The sequence below is a fragment of the Petaurus breviceps genome, unplaced genomic scaffold (genome assembly GCF_028583685.1).
Source record: "Petaurus breviceps papuanus isolate PSGF00001 unplaced genomic scaffold, PetGlider_PUasm1.0 90845, whole genome shotgun sequence".
Lineage (NCBI taxonomy): Eukaryota > Metazoa > Chordata > Mammalia > Diprotodontia > Petauridae > Petaurus > Petaurus breviceps.
This window is the reverse complement of record NW_027187359.1, coordinates 20361441-20378347: the sequence shown is the minus strand read 5'-3', so window position 1 is coordinate 20378347 and position 16907 is coordinate 20361441. Positions and strand designations below refer to the sequence as shown.

Genomic DNA, 16907 nt, shown 5'->3' with positions numbered 1-16907 from the left:
AAAAACTAAAAATAATCCTTCAGGGGGGGAAAATGTATATTTAATGAAAGAGGACTTTCAAGCATTCCTGATAGAAAGACCAGAGCTAATAGAACCAGAACCCATTCAAACACAAGACTCAAGAGAAGCTTAAAAAAGTGGACATGAAAAAGAAATCATAAGGGATGGTTAAACTTTTAAACATTCATATATAGGAAGATGATACATATAATTCCTAAGAATTTTATCATTAAGACAGTTAGAAGGGGTCTACATAGACAGAGGACATAAGTGTGAATCAGTTATGTTGGAATGATCTCAAAAAAAAAAAAAAGAAGCGGTGAGAAAGAAGAATACCCTGGGAGAAGGGGGAAGAAAGAAGAAGACTGAAGAAAATTATCTCACATAAAGAGGTACACAAGGAAGAGCTTTTACGGTGGAGGGGAAGGGTCAACCAGTATTTGAACCTTATACATCTAAATTGGTTCAGGGAAAATATAGATACACACTCAATTGGGTATAATCATCTATTTTTCCCAAAAGGGAAGTAAAGAGGAAAGGAGTAAGAGATGAAGAGGGTGATAAAAAGGAGGGTGGATTAAGGGAGGCAGTAGTTAGAAGCAAAACAGACCTTGGAATGAGAGAGAAGGAGAGAGAGAGAGAGAGAGAGAGAGAGAGAGAGAGAGAGAGAGAGAGAAGAAAATATGATGGAGGGAAATGCATATAGTCTTCATAATTGTAAATGTGAATGAGATGAACTCATGCATAAAACAGAAGTAGATAAAAGAGTGGATTAGAAACCAGAACCCAATAATATGGTGTTTCCAAAAACAAACAAAAAAACCCCAAAACACTTGCAACAGAAAGATGCACACAGAGAGAGTTAAAATAAGGGACTGGATCAGACTGTATTATGCTTCAGCTAAAGTAAAAAATGTCAGAGGTAGCAATCACAACAAAGAAAAGCAAAAATAAACCCAAAGGATAAGCAGGGAAACTACATTTTCCTCAAAGGCACCATAGATAATGAAGTAATAACAATAATATATATACATATGCACAAAATGGCAGAGCATCTGAATTTTTAAAGAAAAAGTTAAATGATTTACTCAAGGAAACTGACAGTAAAACTATTCTAGTGGGAGACTTCAACTTTCCTTTCTCTGAACTAGATATATGTATCCAAAAAAATAAATAAGAAAAGGCAAGGAGATGATAAAATCTTAGAAAAGTTAGATATGATAGATCACTGGAGAAAAGTGAAGGGGAATAAAAAAGGAGTATGACTTTTTCTCAGCTGTACACGGCACTTTTACAAAAGATGATCAAATATTAGGGTACAAAAATTCACAAATAAATGCAGAAAAGCAGAAATGTTAAGTGTACCCTTTTCAGACCACAATGCAATTAAAATTATGTTCAATAAAGTGCTGTGGAAATATAGATAAAAAATAAATTGGAAACTAAATAATCTAATCCTAAAGAATGAGTGGTTCAAAGAACAACTCATAGAGACAATCAATTATTTCATTAAAAATGACAACAATGAAACAACATACCAAAATTTGTGGGATGCAGCCAAAGCAGTACTTAGGGGAAAATTTATAACTCTAAATGCTTAAATCAATAGAAAAAGAGAAAGAACTAATCAATGAATTGGGCATTTGTTATGGGAATGGGAATTTAAGATCATCCCTGCCCCTAAGCCCTTTGATTGGCTTAAGTGACTCTGAGAACCTTCCCCAGATTTGAAAATATACTCTGTCCCCTAATAGGCTGAATGTGGTCACCTGGAGCCTGTGGCAGGAGGTTTGTTTTTCAGGAATGCCCACACCTTGATATTTTGTGATTGGGCAGTGGGTCAAGAGGGTTGTGATATTCTCTGAGCCAAGAGAAGGCAATATATATATACCCTGATATGAGATTTTGCTTTGGGGCTCACTTTGAGAAGAGTTGTGTAATTTGACCAGACAAGACTCTGGGCAGCCGTTGAGCCCCCCAGCTTTGAAAACCTAGGTTTTGGTGCTTCCCTCTCTGGTAACTGACTAGGTATGAATGTAATGGTCAGACAACTGGAAGCCTGTCTGCTCATCTGTTTCTCTGTCTGCTTGTAACTTCTTCTTGTAACTTGTTTATATTCTCTGAAGTTTGGGGTGCTGACCTTTTCCCCCTGAACTAAGTAAATGACATATGTTTGGTTAAAGCAAGATTGTTAACCCATTTTGAGTTGCTTTCCTTTAGAAAAGCAGATCTAAGAGCCTGTGTTGGCAGCCACCCTGGGTATGGTAGGGTGCTTGTGGCTACAGCATACAATTAAAAAAACACTAGGAAAAGAAAGAAATTAAATATCACCAATGAAGCACCAAAATAGAAACTCTAAAAATCAACAGAGAGATTAATAAAACTGAAATTAAAAATTGGACTAATAAACAATATATCTGTATTTCTAGTGAAATATTGAATAATAGTGGTAATAATGGGAATCTTGCAAAAAGTATAAAGTGAGGATAAATCTTTTCTAATTCTCAGTTACTTCCTTAGTCCTCTACTAAAACACTTTATAAATCTCAAAAAATGGCAGCTAGAAGCCCTACAGTGACACTGGTCAGTTCTGTTACTATCCTGGAAATTAATCATCAGGATATATAACATGAACAGATTTTAGTCTTATTAAAAAGCTTTTCACATCGGCCAGGTAGCACAGTGAGTAAGAGCACCAGCTCCAGTGTTGAGAAGACCTGGAGATCAAATCCCGGGCTCAGACACTTAGCACCCACTCAGAAACACCTGGCCGTGTAACCTTGAGCAAGTTACTTAACCCCAATTGCTTTAAAAAAAAAAAAAGCTTTTCAAAATAAAACATACTTTTAAAATTATAAATACAAAATTGTTAGAACAAAATATCAATAAAGCAACAGGTGAACTAAAGATAGGGTAAACCTCCAACTGAAACCTTATGATTTACACAATTGTAAAATGTTAGGTTTTTTTTTTATTCTGACATTACTTATTGGTTGACCTATTCCCAGTTCACTTAAAAAAGGTTTATAAGCACTTAAATACTTTATTTCATTGTCCTCTATCAAGTATTGATTTTGCTGATTCCTCTTCTTTCATTACTTGGAATCCCTGGGCACTCATGGTTCTTTATTGCCTGTAGGCCACTTTTACCTCAGTTGTGTACAACTTACAAAACCTCAAGTAATTCTTTATTTCCAAATATATGATCAATGGAATGCTCAACTGAGTCGATACCCATACCCAATGAGGAAAAAAAGCAAAACAAAATAAAACAAAGCAATGGTATATATGGTCTGCTTTGCTATTAGATATCCTTCCTCCCTAACTTCCCATTTCTTTCAATGGTTTTATAATTCATCCACTCTTTTAAACTAGAAATCTTGGGATGATTTCCTCTTCTTCATGTTATATGTGTCAGGAATTCTCTGGTGGCTTGGAGTCAGAAAGCCCTGAATTCAAATCTGAACTCAGACATTTACCTTTGTGACCCTGAGCCAGTCACTTAACCTCTATTTGCCTCAGTTTCATCATTTATAAAATCAGGATAATAATAGTACCTAACTCCCATGGTTGATCTGAGGAAAAAGTGAGGTAATAATTGTAAAGAGCTTAGCATAGTGTCTGGCACATAGTAAGTGCTATATAAATGTTAGCTGTGATTATTATTATTGTCATTCATCTCATAATTTTCATTTTCCCTCTCTCTACCACAGTCCAAGCTCTTATCACTTTCTACATGAATTATGTTTACCACATAACTCACACTAATTTCCTCCTCTATGCTTTTCCTTAAGCTATTTCTTATGCCTGAAATGTACCCAATTTAATTTACTCAAATTTAATTCTTACCTCCTTCATAAAGCCTTTCCCAACTATTATACTGCATATTAATCTCTCCCTTTCTCTCACCTCTGGTCCCATTCTTAATGTATCACATTATTAGGTATATAGTCTTTTTTAAAATTTCTTCACATATATCAGATTTGTCTCTCTAACCATTCTGAAAATTCTTAAATAGCTGGGACTATACCCACACTTCTTTTAGTAAGCAAAGTGTTTAGCCTGTAACAGGCACTTTATAAATAATGGATTTTGGTTACTCTTTCATGAAGTCAGGGCACAGCAGAAAGAGTGTTCCACTAGGATGAAGAGACAAGAGTGCAAGTCCTGATGCAATCACAAGCCAGCTTTGCAAGCAATGACATGTTATTTCACTGTTCCCTAATCTGTCAAGTGAGAAAGTCGTATTAAGTGACCTCTAAGGTTTCTTCCATCTATAAGTTTCTGATCCTCTTTGGGGCCTTCGTATGAACATAAGGAGAGAGGACTAAATGATCTGTAAGCTCTCTTTCAATTCTAAAATTATATTCAGTTCTAGTAGTCCACAGAAAGAGATGCTCATCTCTTATGGTTAAGTGGCAAACACTCTTTCTACTAATTTGCTCTGACTTTCTAGACCTAGGAGCATACATAAAAATTTTAATCAACAAACATTCATTAAAGGCCTTCTATATTCAAGACTCTACATTTGGTGCTGGAGATACAAAGGGAAAAGAAGTACTTGTCCTAAAGCAGCTTACATTGTCCTCAATGGGGTCAATGTGTACACATAAGTAAACACAAGATAATGAGGAGGCAAAAAACACTGATATCTGAGGAATAACAGAAGGTTTCCTATTAGGGAGCGACATGTGAGGTGAGACCTGAAAGAAGATAATGATTCTTGAAGTAAAAAGGAAGTCAATCTTAGACATGCAAAATTTGGGCAACAACTGGAAAGTCTGTTTGGATGGAATGTAAAATGCATACAGAAGAGTAACATGAAAACCATTCATTCATTCAATAAATATTTATTAAGCATTTACTATATTCCAGGCACTGTGCTAAAGGCTGGAATACTGGAAAGTTAAGTGATAGTGGTGATGGTTAAATGCCAACCTGAAGAGTTTGTATTTTATCTCAGAGGCAAAAGGGAGCTACTGAAGCTTCTTGAGTGGGGAAATGGGTGAAAGTCAGACTTTTGCTTTGGGAAGATTATTTTGCCAAATGAACTTTCATGGGGAAAGACCAGAAGCAGGGAGAACAATTAAAGAGACTGTTTTAATGTTAACATGACAAGGACCAAACTAAACTAATAGCTGTGTAATTAACAAAAAAAGCAGACACCTAAGGGTGGCTAGGTGGCGCAGTGAGTAAAGCGCCGGCCCCAGAGTCAGGGGGACCCGAATTGGGTTTCGGCCTCAGACTTACACCCACACAAAAAAACTAGCTGTGTAACCTTGGCAAGTTACTTAACCCCAACTGCCCTCCAAAAGGCAAAAAAAAAAAGAAAAAGCAGACAACTGAAAGAAAAATTGTTGACACCAAATCAATACAACTTGGCAACATGAGTGTAAAATCTGGGGTAAAGAATGGAGAGGGGGAAGAGTCATGTTTGTATGAGAAGAACCTAAGTGACCAGAGGGATACTAGGGGTAGGTAACTCAGTCATTTGTCAAGGCACAAACAACAGAAGGACAAGAGGTGAGTGACTCAATGGTAGAGGACAGTAAGATTTAAACTGGCTCTCTAGGTGGAGTAGAAGCAATGTTGTAGTGAAGAGAGAGCTGGTCTCAAAATTAGGAAGGCCTGAGTTCAAGTTCCTCTTTTAACACATCCTGACTGCATGATCCAGGGCAAGTCACTTAACCTCTTATGAGTTGCAGAGAAGATGTTGACCACTATCTCACAGAGAATTCCTTGTCAGGAATTCCTATTCCTGTGAAATCACAGATTAGTCCAAATACCTATCTTTAAGTATAATGGTGGGTTCTCATGAAATGGAAGTCTTGAAGCGAAGGCAGGATGACCATTGGTCAGGTATATTGTAGTGGGGGTAATTTTTCAGCTCTGGCTCATACTACATAAAGTCCTTTCAACTAGAAAGTTCTGTTATTTTGACTAACAAGAGGGTGTAGACAGTTGAATAAAATGAAGCCAAGAGAGGAGTAATAGATTAAAAGAACTGGAGGGACCAGACACATCAAAATTCAGAATAGTAGTGAATCACTTTTCCTGCTATACCCTGGCATCAGTGATTTATTAAGTGCCCACTCCTTGCTAAATAAGCACCATGCTTACTAAGAATAAGGAATTTGTGGAATGGGTAGGAAGACAAGACCAACAGACGCAAAAAAATTAAAAACAATATAAGGTAGCAATGTAGAAAATATGAAGTAAAGAGTAAGACATGGATGACATGAGATTATGATCAGAGAGAGAAGGGAGGGAGGGAACAAGCATGTATTTAGTACCTACCAATGTGCCAGGTACTATGCAAAGTGCTTTACAAATCTTATCCCATTTGAACATCACAACAATCCTGGGAGGTAGGTGACATTATTTATCCCCATTTTACAGCTGAGGAAACTATGGCAGACAGGTTAAGTGACTTGCTCAGGGTCACAGAACTAGGGAGTGTCTGAGGACAGATTTGAACTAAGATATTTCTGAACTAAGAACAACTTCAGAGTTCAGGATCATAGAATTAGAAGAATTACAGGTGAAGGTGGGCTCTAAGGTATAATGATCTCTGTGGGTGGCTGAGGAAGACTAAAGACGTAGGTCAGTCAATCAATAAATATTTACTAAGCACCTATTATGTACCAGGCATTGTGCTAAGCACTGCGGAAACAAATATGTAATAACAAAAATGTTCCTGCCTCAAGGAGTCTAGCATGTAAGCAGGGAAGGCAACACGCAATCAGCCCACGATGTATCAGGCACCATGCTAAGTGCTGGGGATACGAAGAAACACAAAAACAGTCCCTGATTTCAAGGAGTTTAAAATCTAAGAACCTGAGGATGCCAATGACCCAGAAAGCTGTGGTGTACTGAGTCATCCTTTTTCATCCTCTATTAATCCATTTTTAGAGTTAGAAAGGACTCCAAAGGTCATTTCATTCCAATCTCTCGATTTGAACATAAGGAAACTCAGAAGCAGAAAGGGCTGATTTGGCCAAGTTCATGAAGCTAGCTAGTGGCAGAGCAAAGGCTAGGACACAGATCTTACAGTCTTACTCTCCTGCCTGTGGTCCCTAAGCACTGTCACCCTTTCCTACAATCTCTTTGTGAGAAAAATTTCATCTTTCAGTTAGGTAATTCAAATTATTGTGTGGTCATGAATCAAACAAGGCTCCCAACTCATCTATTGATTGTCTTAAGTTACAAATGAAGGATGCAAGAATTCTTGGCAATTAATGTATTGTCCTTCTTACCTTATACTGATTTCCTACCTTTCATCTTTTCACAAAAGTAATCAAACTCTCACTGATACATTATTCAGTTTCTTTCTTTGCAAAAGAAAACAAAATGTTTTTGTCAATACCAGGTGATAATCTCTAGGCCACCACTTGCGAAATCAGTTTGTTGTAAAGGGTTAATCTGGCACAGACACTTTTTCATGAAACCTAGAGAGTTAATGTAATGCTATTAAAATCAATGATATGCCCATATTCACATATATATACATACCCATGAAATATATATATATATATATATATAAACGCATGTATTCCAAAGAACCTGCTCATAATTATGTTCCTTATCTGTAAGAGCCATTAATCTCTGAAAGCACTTACATGCTTGATTTTTCAAGGTCAAATACTAACAGCCAAAAAAGTACACAATGAAAAGTTTTATAAGTGGATGGCTGGCTAAAATAAGTACTTACCTTCAATCCTCTTTAAGGCTGAAAGGCACATATCCTGCCTGGGAAACTCAAAGGGATTATTGCAGGTTCGAATGGTGTCACATTCACATTTCCCATTGATAATGTTGCAGCCCATGATAAGGTTTTCATTGCATGGTTCAAAACCAAGCAGCTGGTCATCGTCCCAGTTTTCATCTGTAAAACAATTAACAGCCAGATGGTGTTTGCCTGTAATTTCCTTCATTCTATTTAAGATTTAAATACACTGTACTGCTAATATTAAACATTTTTATTCTACTTTTCAATTATAAAAAGCAGTTCAGCTTAATAATGACCACAGTGAAAACAGTTGATTCTGACAAAATCCTTTAAAAAAAAGTCACTTTACATATACTTCCAGGCCAGATCCAAGATGGTGCAATAAAAGTAGCACTTTAACCTAGCTCTCCTTCCCCTTCAACTATAATTTAAAATAGTTATTTAAAATAATGTCTCCAATCAAAATCTAGAGTATCAGGGGCAACAAAATGTCAGGGTGAGACATTTTTCTAGTACAAGACAACTTAGAAGTCAGAAGTTCTTGACATTAGGGTGGAGGCTAGCCTGGAGTGTACATGTCAGCAACACTGGCTGTGGGACTTGGAGGTGGCAACAGAGCACCAAGCAGTTTCAGAAGCCCTCAATCTAGAGACAGGCAGAAAGGAACCCTTTTGGTCACAAGGGAGCAGAGGCTCTGAGGAAGAGTAGCACTCTCAGATACAAGGGATCAAGGGCCATCCCTAGGGAAGGACCAGAGCAGGACCACACCTCTCCTTGCATTATACATCCCTAGAAGCACCAAAAACTTGCAAGATCCCAGAATTAGCTCTAAAAATAGCAGGTTAAAAAAGACTGAATCTTGAGACAATTCCCTCCTACCTGAAGAAACAGAGACTAACTTTAGCATTAAGTTCAAACTCAAGAAATAGGCTGGAAAAATGAAGAAACAATTAAAAAAAGGTAGTTGACCATAAAAAGCTACTCTAGTGGCAGGGAATTTCAAGACACAAACTCAGAAGACAACAAAGCAAAAATAGCTACAAACAAAGTCTCAAAGAAGAAGTGCAAATTGTACACAAACCAAATAAGAATTGTTGGAAGAACAAAAAAAAATATTTTACAAAATGAAATAGGAGTGGTAGAGGAAAAATCAAGAAAAGACATGAGAGTGATACAAGAAAATTATGAAAAGACAATTGACACCTTGGTAAAAGAGATACAAAAAATAATGAAGGAAATAACACCTTACAAAACAGAACTGGACAAATGATAAAAAAAAAAGTAAAAAGCCTCACTGATGGAAATAACTCCTTAAAAATTAGAACTGATCAAATGGAAAAAGGTGCAAAAGTTCACTGAAGAAAATAATTCCTGAAAAATTCATATTGGACAAATGAAAGCTAATGATTACATGAGACATCAAGAAACAATAAAACAAAGTCAAAAACATGAAAAAAATAGAAGAAAATGTGAAATATCTCAATGGAAAAACAACTGACCTGGAAAAAAGAGAGAGAAGAGAAAATTTAAAAATTACTGGACTACCTGAAAGTCACAAGCAAAGAAAGAGCCTAGACATTATATTTCAAGAAATTATCAAGGAAAACTGCTCCAATATTTTAGAATCAGAGAGTAAAATAGAAATTGAAGGAATCTATCAGTCATCTCCTGAAAAAATGATCCCCAAATGAAAACTCCCCAGAATATTATAGCCAAATTCCAGAGTTCCCAGGTCAAAGAGAAAATACTTCAAGCAGTCAGAAAGAAACCATTCAAATACCACAGAGCAACAGTAAAGATTACCCAAGATTTAGCAGCTACAATGTTAAAGGAGCAGAGGGCTTGGAATATGATATTCTGAAAAGCAATGTAGCTATGATTACAACCGTTCAGGGGAAAAAAAACAGATATTTAATGAAACAGAGGACAACCATTCCTGATGAAAAGACCAGAGATGAAGTCCAAGTGTAGAGTGAAACATAACTTTTAAAATTTACTTTATTTTTCTTGCTCTTTTTTTGGTAACAGCTAAAATAGAAATATATTTTGCATGATTTCATATGTATAATTGATTTAATATTGCTTGCCTTCTCAATGGATAGGGGAGGAGCTAGAGAGAATTTGGAACTCAAAATATTAAAAAATAATTTTTTGAAATATCACTTTACATGTATTTTCTTCTTTGATCCTCACAAGAACCATATGAAGATTAAGTAGAATAAGTAATATTATTCCCATTGTGCAGATGAAGAAATGGAAACTTAAGATTAATTTGTTCCATCAGTAAACAGCATTGGGATTTTAATTCCTATTTCCTGACATAAAATCCCATCTCACTATGCCACAATGCCTTGATGAGATAATTTTTTAAAAGTGCTTTTTTTTTTAAACTGGAGAAAATAAATACAATATATAGGCATTAAGTAGCTATATATGTATAGTGATCTTTCCATCTATTCATTAAGTTTCCTAAATATATTAACAAATTTATACTAAATTATTCATTTTAAAATATATTTCATGAAATATTTTGGTTTTTAATTTCTCTTCAATAATATCAACTGGAAATGAAGACAGGAGTTACTATTTTCTGACAAGATGACTTTGGAATTTAAGAAAGGATAAATTTTTCAAACCACATATAAAGTGAAGACCTATTTTTAAAACTAGTTTTTCCTTCACCACCACCTTACCAAATATACATTGGATACTTTTTTTAACAAAGGCAGTAATATGAAGCAGTTTGGCAAAAAATAATTTTAGACAAACATCTTATACAATGTATCTTACACAATATGCTTAGTTCCAAAAAGATACTAGACTTAAATATAATGATGATGATAATGATAGCTTTATATATCACTTTTAGGTTTGAAAAGTATTTTACATATGATATCCTATTTGATCCTTACAACAACCTTGTGAGATATGAGCTATTATTATCCCCAGTTTCCAGATGAGGAAATTAAGGCTGAGAATGGTTAAAGGATTTCCCCAAGGTTACACAGATAGTATGTGCATGAAGTGGAATAGACCTTCCTGATTCCAAGACCAACACTCTATCATATATCATCTTATGGCATCTAGAAAATAAAACAAATGGAGGTATCCTTTACAATTACAGCTACTTGGAACTTTACTAATCAAGGAATAGAGAAGATGATAAAAGAGAAAACATAATTTCAGTTACATGAAATTGAAAAGCATTTACACAAGTAAAATCAATTCAGATATGAGAAGGGAAACTGTCAACTGGAGAAGGGGGGAATTTGTATTAAGCATCTCTTATGGAAGTCTGATAACCAAGATATATAGAAAATTAAAACAAACATATAAGGCTAAGAAGCATATCCTAATGGATAAGTGAGCAGAAGATATGAACAAATAGTTCTTAAAAGCACTGCAAGTTATTAATATCTCTATAATTATTGTTCTATATCTCTTACACTAAAAGAAACTATAATCAAATAATGCTCAAGTTTTTTCTAACACCCAGGGAACTCTCAAAAATGATGAAAGATGGAAATAGTAAATGTCAGAGGGGTTGTGATTAGGCTTATGAATAAAAACACTGCTGATGAAATTAAGAACTGGTCCAGACAATCTGGAAAGAAATTTGGAATTATGCTAAAAGACTGATGAAATGCCTAAGTCCTTTGACCTAGAGATCTTACTGCTAGGCATATACCCCAGTGAAGTAAAAAACAACAAAAAAAAATGTTTCATATATAACAAAATATTCATAGCAGTATTTTTGGTGGCAAAGAACTGGAAACAAAGTAGATAAGCGCTGACTAAGAAATGGCTAAGTAAATGATGTTACATAAATATAATGAGATACTACTACATTATTAGAAATGACAAGTATGAGGAAATCAAAGAAACACGTGAAGATTTATATGAAAGATGGAGAGTGATATAAACAGAACCAGGGAAACAATATACAGAATGATTACAATGTAAGTAGTAACAATACTAACATGAAATGGAGCTTTGTGTAATTACAGTGAACAAGCTTGGACTCAGAGAACAAATGAGACAAGATATCTTCCTACCTTCAATTCAGAGATAGGGGACTATGGGAGCAGAAAAGTGTATATATAGTTAAACACAATAGATAGATTGGCTTTGCTTAGTTGTTTTTTGTTTTCTTTTTCAAAATCTATTACAATAGAGGGCTCACAATGTCAGGGCAGGGAAGAGACATATTTAAAAATAAATATGATAGAAAAATGAAAGGTATCAATAAATATTTTAAAATAAACAATAAGACATGATGGGTTAAATTTCTCATTGCTGCACTGCAAACTTAAAACAATGTACTTCTGTCTAGCTGCTGACAACCATTGCTATTCTAAATTACAATCATAGGAGGCAAATGTGATATTTTTGGTGAATCTCAAAACTGTAATTGAGGCTATATCCTGTAGTGTTCTAGTCATAATGAAGGAATGTTAGAGCCATAAGGAATCTCAAAGATCATATAATCTAATTTCCTCATTTTATGGGTAAGGAAAGTGATGTCCTAAGAGGTTCAAAGACTTGCAATAGGATATAGGTAATACAGTTATTTAGTGGGAGAAATGGAACTAAAATCCCGCTCTCCTGTCTTCTAGGTCAGTGCTATGATAAAAATAAACTATAAAAGAGAACATATGGGGCCAAAAATATTTTTTAAAGAAAGCAACGGGGGGGCAGCTAGATGGCGCAGTGAGTAGAGCACTGGCTCTGGAGTCAGGAGGACATGAGTTCAAATACTACACTTAACACAAAAACTAGCCGTGTGCCCTTGGGCAAGTCACTTAACCCCAATTGCCCTCCAAAAAGAAAGCAACGCATTAGTTCTGATATCTTAACAAAATTTTGAAATGACAGGATCAAAGATTTAGAGTTATAAATAACCTCAGAGGTCATCTAGTCCAACATCTTTCTTTACTGGTAAGAAAATTGAGGCCTCAAATACAGAAGTGATCATACAGATGGTAGGAGGCATATTCAGGATCTGGCCCTAGTTTCTATGGCTCCAAATGCAGCATTCTTTCCACTATACTCTATGCGGTCTTCCTTATAGCTGAACTAGCTATTCATAAATGATAAAATTGTTTCTCTTCTGTTATGTTGTTTTCCCCCCTCAATATTAATAGATGTTTAGGTCAATTCAAAACAGTAATAGATATTTCGTATCAATTCAACTGGACAGAATGTCAAATGGTAAAAATGTTGCTGATACATATCTAAAAAAGACATAAAAAAATCTTCATTTAAGATAGGTAAAAATAAATAAAAACAAAAAGTTTTATTTATTTATTAATTTTTGCTTTTTGGAGGGGGGAAGGCAGGGCAATTGGGGTTAAGTGACTTGCCCAAGGTCACACAGCTGGTAAGTGTTAAGTGTCTGAAGCCACATTTGAACTCAGGTCCTCCTGACTCCAGGGCTGGTACTCTATTCACTGTGCTACCTAGCCACCCCCAAAAATAAAAAAGTTTTTAGCTGGTAACCATTTGTCCAAACCAAGACAAGTAAAATGTCAACTTGGAAGATTTTATTTTTGTGTAAAGAAATGTAAATGTAAACAACTAACTATAAAAGCTTTTTTTTTCATTATATCATTGACTAAATAACTTTAGGCAAATGATTGATTTCTAATTAAAACCACCAAGTTCCTAGTAGAGAATAATAAAGCTAGAAGAGACCTTGGAAGTCAATCACTCTCATTTTAAAGATGAGGAAACCAAGGCCTAAGAGGTTAAATAATTTGCCCAAGGTTACACAGGTAATAAGCAGTAGGACTAGGATTTAAACCTGGGTTTAATCCTGTGACTCTAAGATGACGGTTTTTCCACTGTACCATGATCCCTTCATAGCAGGGCATTCTTCCACTAAAATCAACTTCGTGCCTCATTCTGGCATGCAAGTGACCCTAAGGTTCTCTAAAGGTATCCCAGTCAGGTATAAGCTAGAAAGGCTTTAAGTATGGTGATTCATGTGTTTGATGAACAGGGATTAGCCTAGTTAAGTTTAGAGAGGCTCAACACTAGGTTGGCCACAGGTTAATAAAAATTTTGGCTCTAGCAACTCATAAGGGTTATCTAATAAAGCATATGGAGGCTGAGACTTGATTCAGTGAATAAACTTTTCCTTCCATTTCCCCATTCCCATAGAAATAAAGTGATATTAAGGAAACAGCTGCACCATGTATAAATACCATGTAAATCTCTGAGATAGATGAACATTTCTATGAATTTCTTTCAGGAGTACCAGGGAGACCCTACTGCACCCCAAAAACAAAATTCCACAATTACAAATGCTTTCTTTTATTTGCCCCCCCCCGACAAGCTCTCTTGTGAAAGGCAACCTCTTAGGACTTATTATTCATTTATGTCTTTCCTGAGCGCAGAGAATGATAAGAAAATATAAGGGTTATCACCATTTAGGAGGGAGAAGGGGAGAAAAAAGTAGGTAGGTGAGAAGGTTCTGAAATCAACCTCTGGCTTCTTAACAATTTTGTCTAGGGTAGGCCATGCAGAGTTGGTTATATTTTACAAACAGATATAATGACTAAAACCTTAATGAAAATTAGACTCAGCTCATAAGCAATAACCTTTTTCATTCTTATTAATCAATCAGCAAGTATTTATTAAGTGCCTCCTATGTGCCAGAACTGGGAATACATAGACAAAAATGAAAAAGTACCTGCCCTCGAGAAATCTAGATTTTATTAGGGGAGACAACATGCACACATATAAGCTCATACAAAATAAATACAAGGCAATTATGGGATGAATTCTGTTATGTGAACTAATATAAATCAAGAAGTGGAGGGGAGATCACGGTTACTTATGGAATTGGACTGACTTGCCTAACAAAGGAAGAAACACTTAAACAGTGATCCATGTGAAGAGAAAGCGAAATAGAAACATAATTTGAGAATATTTTTTCTAAAATGTTATCTGAAAGAGGAGGGATATCTAATATTCAGGGGGAAAAATCATATACTCTTATTTACACACACACACACACACACACACACACACACACACGACGAGAAACAAAATTTTCCTAATTCCTCACCCATATTCCTATTGTTCATTTCTACAGAATCTTTAAAAACCTAATCTATATGAACACTAAGAACATCCTTAATGGAAATATGAAGAGGGAAAAAACAAGTTTTCACAAATGATATCCTTGACTCCTGTCTTACCCCACATATCCAATTAGTTGCCAAATCTTGTTTTTATCTCAATGACACCTATCATATCTGACCCCTTCTTCTCTACTCACACAGCCACAATGTTAGTTTGTGTCCTCATCACCTCTCACTTGGAATTATTTTAATACTCTCCTAATTGGTCTTCCTGCCTTAAACCTTTCTACTCCAGTCAATCTTCCACAGTGCCAATTTAACTATAACACTTCCCTATTCAATAAACTCTCTCTATATTCAACTGTTAAAACCCTTTACATCTTGACCCAAACCAATCTTGCCACCCTCAGTACATACTACTCCCCGTCCTGTACTGTGCAAAATAGCTAAACTGGCCTCCTCTCTGTTCTTTGCATGCAATACTCCATTTCCTGTCCCTCTGTACCTTGTACCAACCATTCCCCATACCTGGAATGCACTATCTTCTCACTTCCACCACACAGAATTCCTTTCTTTTTTCAAGATACAGCTGAAATATTTCTTTCTATGTGAAACCTTTTCTGATTGAAACTCCTATCACCCTTCCTCCCCAACTACCTTGTTTATAACTACTTTGCATTTATCTGTACTTATTTTCTTTATATTTCCTCTGCAGCAATTTATATATGTTGTTGTCTTGCTCATTAATGGCTCCTTAGAAAGTAAACTCCTGGAGAGGAAGGATAGTTAAATTATTTATATTTGTATCCCTAGTACCTGGAAGATAGTAGGGGCTTAATTAAGGTTTGCTGATTAGCTGATAATAACTTACTAAAATTCTCCTCTTCACACAATCCCTTATTATCATCCTTGATGACTTTAATATCCTTGTCAAAAATTATTTCAGGATCCTTATTTCACAATTCATTCATTTCAACTACAATGACCTTCATCTCTACTCAACTTCAGCTACCCATTTGCATGGCTAAGATCCTCAAATTCTGAAATTACCCCTCCTAAATACAACCACTTATCCCATACAGACTCCTACTTCTCTGAGAAGTTCATGAACTTTTTAGACTTCTCATTCTCTTGGTCTCAAAACAACTTTTTTCACTCATACTTATGAAACCCTACCCACCCTTCACAGGAGTGAAAGAGGAAAAACAGGTGAAGATACAGAGAAGGCTGAAATTTAGCAGTCATCGTCATAATTTTGCATATATATGGAAGTGGCAGAGTTTAAGAATGATACGAATTTCTCCAATTATTTAGGTCTGTCTTCATTTCCATAAACAATGTTTTGCAGCTGAATCCATACAGTTCTTAGGTATATCTTAGTAAGCAGACTCCCAAGTATTTCATACATTTCACAGTTATTTTAGATGGAATTTCTTTTTCTCTCTTTTCCTGCTAGGTTTTATTGATACTGTATAGAAATGCTTGTGCTTTGTGGTTTATCTCATACCCTACAATTTTGCTACAATTATTAGTTTGACTTTCTAGGGTTCTCCAAGTACACCATCATATCACCTGAATAAAGTGATAACTTTGTTTCTTCTTTACCTGGGATTACTTCCTCCATTTCTTTTTTTCGTCATTCTTATTTCTAGCACTTCTAGCACTGGGTCAAATAGAAGTGGCAGCAATGGACATAACTGTTTCACTTCTGTTCTTACTGGAAAGAACTCTTATGAAATTCCCGTTACATATTATATTGGTGCTGTGTGTGTGTGTGTGTGTGTGTGTGTGTCTTCATGACTTTGGGCAAGTCACTAAACCTGTTCATTTCATTTTCTCATCCGTAAAATAAGCTAGAGAAGGAAATGATAAACTACTCCAGCTATTTTTGCCCAAAAAACTCCAAATGGAGTCATGAAGAGTTGAAGATGACTGAAACAACTGAACAACAACCACACACATTATAATAAAGAAAATACCATTTATTACTACATTTTACAGTGTTTCTTTTTATAGAAATATGTTGTATTATTTCTAGAAGAGGACAATCAGTCTGGTAAATCCAGGCCTTGGGTCCATGTTATATGAAG

The 16907-nt window shown here is 35.5% G+C and overlaps 1 protein-coding gene across 4 annotated transcripts in view; it reads right to left on the bottom strand.

Moving 5' to 3' along the window:
- Positions 1-16907, bottom strand: part of CRIM1 (cysteine rich transmembrane BMP regulator 1) — a 249232-nt gene that overhangs the window by 186553 nt on the left and 45772 nt on the right. For all 4 annotated transcript variants that reach the window (XM_069072192.1, XM_069072191.1, XM_069072190.1 and 1 more), the window contains exon 2: positions 7712-7885. In XM_069072192.1, coding sequence (XP_068928293.1) covers positions 7712-7885 — 174 coding nt within the window. The remainder of the gene's footprint in view (positions 1-7711; positions 7886-16907) is intronic.